This window comes from Accipiter gentilis, chromosome 19 (assembly GCF_929443795.1).
Source record: "Accipiter gentilis chromosome 19, bAccGen1.1, whole genome shotgun sequence".
Lineage (NCBI taxonomy): Eukaryota > Metazoa > Chordata > Aves > Accipitriformes > Accipitridae > Astur > Astur gentilis.
In genome coordinates this window covers 10266135-10274278 of record NC_064898.1, presented here as the reverse complement: position 1 = coordinate 10274278, position 8144 = coordinate 10266135, and the positions used below count along the sequence as shown (strand labels likewise).

General features: G+C 42.1%; 1 protein-coding gene across 3 annotated transcripts in view; it reads left to right on the top strand.

Moving 5' to 3' along the window:
• The first annotated feature begins 97 nt into the window (after positions 1-97).
• The window catches only part of ATM (ATM serine/threonine kinase), a 79229-nt gene continuing 71182 nt past the window's right edge, over positions 98-8144 (top strand). For all 3 annotated transcript variants that reach the window (XM_049823682.1, XM_049823684.1, XM_049823681.1), the window contains exons 1-5: positions 98-185; positions 2012-2113; positions 2199-2311; positions 3551-3696; positions 4099-4263. In XM_049823682.1, coding sequence (XP_049679639.1) covers positions 2042-2113; positions 2199-2311; positions 3551-3696; positions 4099-4263 — 496 coding nt within the window. In that variant the 5' untranslated portion in view covers positions 98-185; positions 2012-2041. The remainder of the gene's footprint in view (positions 186-2011; positions 2114-2198; positions 2312-3550; positions 3697-4098; positions 4264-8144) is intronic.

Below are 8144 nucleotides of genomic sequence, written 5' to 3'. Positions count from 1 at the left end.
CTTCCGCCGGAACCCGCCGCCGCCGCCGCCGCGCATCCGCTTCCAGGTCTGCCCGCAGCCGCCGCTGCCGCCGCACGCGGGCCCCGCTCCGCTCCACGCCGTTGGGGGAGGGGCGGGCGCGCACCGCAGCCGCGGGTGGCCGTTCTCCCCGGCCGGCTCCCGCCGCTCCGCCACGCCGCTCGGAGGTGAGCCCGCTACCGCCCTCCCCGTCCGACCCGCGACGCGGCCTCTCCTCGCGCCCGAGGCTCCGTGGCCCTGAGGGGGCTGCTCGGCCTTCCCCTTCCCCGGGCTCGAGTGCTGGCGGGGGGGGGGGGTGGCGAGCCCGGCCCTTAGCCCTGCCGCCCGGCGGCGGCTGAGGTGAGGGGCCCGGGCCTGGGCCCGGGCCCGGGCTCGGCGGGGCGTGCGTGCCGCTGTTGCGGAGGTGGGGGGGCGGCGGCGGCTCCGGCTGCAGGTCCCCGGCGGGCTTCCCGCGTGGCGTGGGGCGGCCTCGCGGGGGTCTCGGAGAGCCAGAGCTTGTCGTCTAGGAGCGGCTGGATGGCGCCCTTGACTTGTAATTACCCTGTACGCCTCTGCCTGACCACCTCTGCAGCTGCTTAATAAACGCCTCTCCGTGATTTTGTTTGGGTTTTTTTTTCTTTCTTTTTTTGGCGGGTTCCTTCCTTGCCCGGTGTAATTTTTGTAGGGGATGGACGTGGTGATACTGTGACAGTTGGAGAACTATGTAGCAAGTAAAAGAAATAGTAGATGGGTGCCATCTGAGAAACTTTTCACTGTTATTATGGCTGTTGAAATACCATTAAGTACAAACGGGGGGAGTGACTTCTTCCCCTTGGATTCCCAGTCCTTGCAACATACAACCCGTGTTGCCGCAGTTCTCCGTCAACCATATTTCAGCCCATCAGCATTTTAGAAGCCATTAGTGTTTAAAAAGTTACTTTTTGCTTTTGGTTCCTTTTCAGCAAAAGCAGTAAGTTAGTAAAGGAATGCTACATCATTTAAATTAGTTCCATTGTACAGTACAGCCAGCCTTAATGCTTTTCATACACACCTATCGGTCACCATATCTCTGATCATACTTGGTCCCAGCCAGATCTTGATTGAAGCCAGAGGAAATAAATACACTCTAAGACGGTAGATATTTAAAGTTTTCCTTGTCCAAGTGGATATTTTTATATTCTCACTTAAGTGCTCAAGGTGTAGTGCTGTGCATCCTGAACACCCATTCTCAGTTGCTTATTGCAGCCTCAGCAGCATATGCTTGGAGTTATTTCCAACTTGTCTTACCTGTCTTTTTCAGACAAAGTTTCTCGTGGGTCTGCTTTAAAGGCGTAAAAAGAGAAGCATGCAAGTTGTATACAATGTCATTGTCATGACAGGCATCAGCATAACTAAAATGCAAGGTCTAGCTAATTCCAACCTCTGTTGAAGGAGATGAGGCATAATTTTAAGTGATCAGAGAAGGAAAATGTTGTTTCCACTTACGATTGATACTTGAGCATCCTTTGGCATGTTGAGTCCAGAGGGATTTGTCAATATGATAGTCCATACCTTTGAAAACTCTCTTCCTCTCTCGCATCCTACATTTTCAAAGTGCTACCTTCTCCTGGCAGCATCAGGTTAAGGCAGCTACTGATAATAGCTAGCTGCTGAAAGTTAGTGCTGTTTGCCTGAATTTATTCAGTTCTGTGTCGTTTTAATCTTATTAAAGTTTTGCTCCATATTGTCTGACCAACTTTACTGTGTTATCGCTCATAAAAAGGGAGGAAGTCAGAGTCATGTGAGGGGGATCTCTGCTGTTAATCTTTACGACTGTTGCCTGTGGGAATAGTTTATGTTCTTGATGTGAGACTTCGCTTCAGTCTTGTGACCAATAAGACTGAGACACAAATGAGCTTTTCAGTGAAATAACGCTGTAGTTGTGTTTGATACTGGATTTTCAATATATTGCATTTCCAATTTTTTTACTGGTTGACTTGGCTCTGACTGTTTTATCCTTTTCTTCTGTTTGCAGATACAAATGAGTCTTCTGTTAAACTGAACCATGAGTCTTGCATTACATGATCTGCTCATTTGTTGTCGTCGCCTTGAAAATGAGAAAGCTGTGGAGCGAAGGGTAACAAGTTTTCTTTTGGTGTGTGTGCCTCAATTAGCAAAGAAGGGAATCATAAATAATTCTTTTTCTTGAAATACATTTTCAGAAAGAAATTGAAAATTTCAAGCGGCTTCTCCGTGATTCTGAAACAGTTCTCCAGCTGGACCGGAATTCTGATTCTAAACAAGGAAAGCAACTCAACTGGGATGCTGTATTTAGGTAGTTTCCTTTTCTTCCTTTGTGAATGGTCACAATTTTCTTACATGGAACATCATTCTTCTGTTTATGGGGCCTATTTGAATGTTTATCTTTCTGCAGATTGATTTAGACTTCTCGTCAGCTTGTAAACAAGAAATGACTAATGTTAATTAGGAAGTAGATTTTAAATAGCCCAAAATGCAACACTTATACAGAAAACTGAACTGCTAGGAAACTGATCTTTAACTGGGTGGTCGTTTTTCCTTGCAAAAGTAATAGTTACTTTCTTTTATCGAAAATTATCCTATGCATCTGATTTTCAACGTATATGACATTCATATGTAGATTATAGATAGCTCATTAGAATTTTTTGTGGTACTGAGTTCTTCAGGACACTATAGAAAGACCATGGCTTGTGAATGAAAAGAAGTTGTGCTGAGGTTTGTAGAGGCCCATCTTTGATATAATCTGCTTCAGGTGTGCTACAAGATTGTACCGAGCACGAATATGATAAGTTCTTAGAGCAGTTGGGATCAGTGTTAAATTTCATGTTAAAAGTGCATCTGAAGTATTAGTTTTCATAGGCTGGTGTCTGGTCAGCTTTCCATTATGTTTTTAATTGGACAGCATTGGAATAGTTCTTGTTTCATAGCTGTGTCAAAAATATCTTAACAAGTGTTTGATAAATTTTTATATGTTGCTTTTGAGATTGCCAATAATATATTAGAAATACATAGGAGGAATACAAAAATAGAGACTCCAAAGTGAACACAAGTAGTAGGCCAGAAAATCTACAGTAATTGCCAGTGACAAAGCCAGTGAAGTTTAATCTATTCTTAGATTAAAATCCAATCTATATGTTAATTTTAAATGATGGAGAAATAGGACTTGAAGGTTTTCCCCAATAGAAACAATGAAGAGTACTTCTTATTATTTTGTTGTATAATGTTGCAGCATAAATAAAACAACTTAGCATTGCTTTTTTTCTAATTATAAATTTTATATTTAGCATTATGCAAAGTTTAAAGGAAAGTTTGGTTCCTATTCAAGTTGCTTCTGGATTATCTTTAAAACTTACAGCTACTTTTATAGATTATTTCCATCATGCTTAGACTGTAATATATTTCAGTTGGTTTTAGTCCTTGATAGTTAGAATTGTGAGAAGAACAAGCACTGACATTCTAGGCTAAAACAACATTTACCTATTTTACTTCAGTCATAAATGTGCAGCTCCTTCATTAATCTCTTTTATTTTTGAAGTGTCTTGCAGAAATATTTCCAGAAAGAAATGAAAAACCTGCAACTGACAAAACCAAATGCGTCTGCTTCGACCCAAACTACCAGACAGAAAAAGATGCAAGAAGTTGGAAGTTTGGTCAAATATTTCATCAGATGTGCTAATAGAAGTCAGTAATATATGTTCATATAGAATTACTGTTTCGTTTTGGTGCTTTGCTTTCAACTTTGCATTTTTAGTCTGAAGTAAATTACCAGGGTAGAGTTCATCTTGCTTACTTCCATATTTACAGTTTAAGTATCTTCATGTGAATCACTCCTTTGTGCTCCTTCTCTGTCCTTGTTGATGTTCACAGTGCATTTTTCTATTTATTCAATTTATATATAACTGAGGTTTCCACTCGTAAGTAATTTATTTTCTTAGAAACAGTTTAAGAAGATCATTCTTAACAGAACTGTTTCTGAACTGTAGGGATTTTTTTCTTTTTAAGTAAACATTTAAAAACAATTAATTCCAGATTTATTTGGCACGCTTTGGGTTAATTAGAGTCACACATTGTTTCTTCATATAGGAGGTCCCAGACTGAAATGTCAGGAACTTCTGATTTATGTCCTGGAAATTATAAGAGATCCAACAAGTTGTGCTGCTTACGGATCTGACTGTAGTAGTATACTCCTGAAAGATATCCTCTCAGTAAGGAAATACTGGTGTGAGATATCCCAGCAGCAGTGGTCAGGTAACATTTTTAAGCCTACTTACAAATGTCTTTTCCTAGTATAGGAGCATGTTCAGGTGCATTTTAAGTTGTTTGATGCGCTGTTGTGTGTGAGGTACTACATAAAACATGGAGTAAAATAGTATCAGCCTTGAAGGCTTACAGTTGAAATACACAAAGCGACAAAGATTAGGAATTGATTTTTTTCTTTCTGTATACTGTTTGTCTATTGCTTGCTGAAACATATGTACTTATATACCATCAGGTTATGTATTTGTGGTCTCCACAGGGCTTAACATGTATAACAAATCCATGGAATGTGTATGCTGGAAATAGCCTCAGTAAAACTGGTGTTGGTGTGCAGTTGTTTGCAAGTTATTAGGTATTAGCTGGTATAGTTTTGATATAGTTAATGTATTACTATTAAATTTTATTATCTGAGTTTTGTTGGCTTATATAGGTCCTAAAAACCCATTGAGTCACTGTTGTTATATGCATATATTGCATATAAAGAAAAAACTAGAAAGCTTAAGATTTAAATAGATAAAAACAGTTTTAAAAGTTGGGTAATGCCTGCAACCTGAACGGAGTGGAAATGCAAACATAATTTTCCACTTTTCAGAGGATTGGATTTGACTCCAAGACTTATTTAGCACGGAGAAGAATGTTTATGTATCTTGAATTATCTGATGTGTACTAAGCTCTCAACTCATCTGTTTTCATTTGTTGATGTAATAGAACAGTAATTTGGGAAAAAAAAAAGGTATTAGAAGTTTTATAGTCTAGTTTGTTGAATGTTGTATGTGCAATCCTGGAGAAAGTGTAGAAATACTATCTTTATTTGCATAGTGTAGTGCTCTTAAGTCAGAGTTTGCATTTTTGAAAAGCATTTTATGAGAAAATACTCTGTAGCCTGAATAGAGTTTATTAACTACAGAATGGAAATAAACTTGCAAGGAACTCGGAAGAGGGGTCTGGTGATACTGGGAGTGAAAGGGGAGGCAAAAAAACCTGCCGAAGGCTGGCAAAGCAGGGTGACTAAAATGGAACCACTCAGGATGGGAGGTGTGGTTGGGTAATTAGCCTGAGGGTGAGATCTCAGAAGTTAAAGAACTTGGTACTACTTGGCCATGGAGATAGAACTGGAAGTTGAAGATTGAAGGGGAAGCTGGAACTGTATAGGAAAGCTGCCTGAGACTAGAAGCCAGTGAGTGGGGTAGAAGACAAAGGGCTGTCAGCCTGCAGGTTGGAGCAGAATGTGAAGGCAGGGACTGGCCTGATAGAGAGGCTGGAACCTGGAGTTCAGAGCAATAAGCAGGAAAGGCATCTGAAGAAGAGCTGGGTACTCGGGTAGAACTGAGGGTAGGTGGGTAGGGAATGGGACAAGAAGCCAGGATTTTGAAGACCGATAGTGAAGAAGGCAGAGAAGGGAAACTAAGGCTGAGTGTCACTGGAAAGGTACATACGGGTTGCTTGAGGAGTCTATGGGAGCTGCTGTGTGGTAGTTACATAGTTTAGGAAACATGGTAGTTAGCTGAGTCTGTTTGTGTATGGACAGAAGCTGGAAGTGTGACAGAAGAAATTTTGATGTTAGATCATTTGGGGCACAGCATAATTTAATTACTGAAGTGAGGCAGGACTGAAGGCCATAAATCTAGAGGAAGTCAGACATAAATCCATTAAATGAAACAAGTTGCATTTATTAGAGGAGAGGTATATGAGCTTTATAAAGGTTATCATAACCTTTTTAGTGATTCGACCTTAATGCTTGATTATAATTCTTGGAGTACAATGGAGAAGTCTTTTTTTCTATTTATAAAATTGGTGATCTGGTGCAGGAGTTGAAAGTAAGAACATGGATTCCAGCTGTTGCCCCAAAGCAGTTAGATTTGATAAGCAAATACCGACTTCAGGAGGTGCTTTTATCTGCTGGAAGTTCTGAGCTTCTGAATGTTGATAGTTATACTCTTAAAAACTATGAGGAGCTGTCATATTGTTATATACTGGCTGCATCATCAAAGGAGTCTCATGAGGCCAGTGGAAGCTGTATGCAGTAGTCTTACTGAAGGAAACTGGAAGCCCTGGGAATTGGTAATGGGACCCTGTGCCTCTTGCATCTTGGGCATTGGCTTTTTAATAAATAGATATTTTAGGGACCTGTGAGAACGTCAATGAGCATTTGGTATTGCCACTGTAGTAATGAATGAGGACACCTCTTTGCTCAACTGTCTGACTCTCCCAGGAGGAGGAGGAGTCAGGGCTGCAACAGACTTCACCTCAACTGATGCTGGTTGCAACTCAGTGCACTGATAACAGTGTTGGAACAACAGAGATTTACTCAGTCCTCTACATGGTCTTATCAAAGGACTGGAAAGTTGAGGGATAGTTGCTCAAACCCATTCACTGTTTGACAATCCCATCAGGCTCACGTAAAAATCCAACAGGGATTGGATATTAATCAGAGGTAATTGATATTTGAATGAGGTAACATCACCCTTGAACACTGTAGTACCAGGTATACTAGAACTACAGTAGGAACTCAGAGCAAAGAGCGCTACGCAGTATATGACCATTGACACAGCTGATGCATTTTTTTCCATTTCCCTGGCCCCTGAGTGTAAACCCCAGTTTGCCTTTACCTGGAGAGGAGTACAATATGCCTAGAACCTTCTGCCACAAGGATGGAAGCATAGGTCATATGTCATGGACTTGTACAAAAGGTTTTGGAAGAGGGCAGTGCCCCAGTACGCTTACGGTACATTGATGACATTGTAGTATGGGGAGGTGTATAACACCATGCCCATGAGGTGCGTAACAAAAGCAAAGAGATAATTAGAATTTTACTAAATGCAAGATTTGTGCTCAAAAGAGGTAAGGTGAAAAGACCTGTGCAAGAAATGGTTTCTTGGTGTCAAGTGGTGCTGTTGGATTCCTGCTGATGTGATTTACAGCATTGTAGCAATGGCAAGGGGATGTCACAAGAGAGCATGGAGAGTAGATGTGGAAAGAGTTCATCCAGTAAGTGCTCTGCAGGTGTGAGCAGGAGCGGTTTCCCAACCTGAGGAGGTCCCAGTATAAGAATCCCCTGCAGGGACAGGGAGCATTGGCTGTGGGCTGTTGTGACCCTGTGCTGCAGTGTACTTGCAGTTGTGTAGGGCCCACTGTTCTGAGGGTGTTGGGAGGTCACTGATGCACATTCCACTGCCACCCTTTATGCAGAAGGGACACAGTTAAACCAGGCTTGGATACTTATCACCAGGTTAAGGCTTTGTGACCCAGTAATATAGGGGTATGAACTGTCCCCGTTTCCCATGCTTCAGAGAGTCACCCGAGTTCTATAAATGACCCCTATGCCTGCTTGGAAAGAAGGTGCTGGTATCTCTATTGAATCTGAGGCCAGAGTTACGAAAGACTTGGTGAAGCTGGCATTATAGGTCCTGCTGGAGTCCAAGATCTCCATAAGTCTACGAAGGCCTGCACAGCAATGAAGCAGTAGCATTGCAATTTATAGTTGCCCCAAGCTGGCTTTTCCACAATACAGGAATCCAGAGCTCAAGGCCCTGGGTGATGCCATCGATGTCACCCATGCAGAGTATTCAAAAGAAGAGATTCTGAGAGGGTGCCTCAGAGGCCTTGATCCTGACTGTCTGTGGAGAGCTTACTCACCCCAAACTGATGAGCTGCTGACCAGTAGAGTTCAGGGTTGTCAGGCTCTTCTAGGTCATAGTCACTCTACAGAGCAAAAGTACAATAACTGATCATTCTGCGTCCCAGGGTCTATATGATACAGCTGCTCTGAGCTCATGTCTGGTTGACTGTAAACAAAGTAGTCCTAGTGGCTGGGATTCCCAAAAGATCATTCTACCTATATTTTTCCTCGGAGAAAAGGAAGTCTGAGAGGT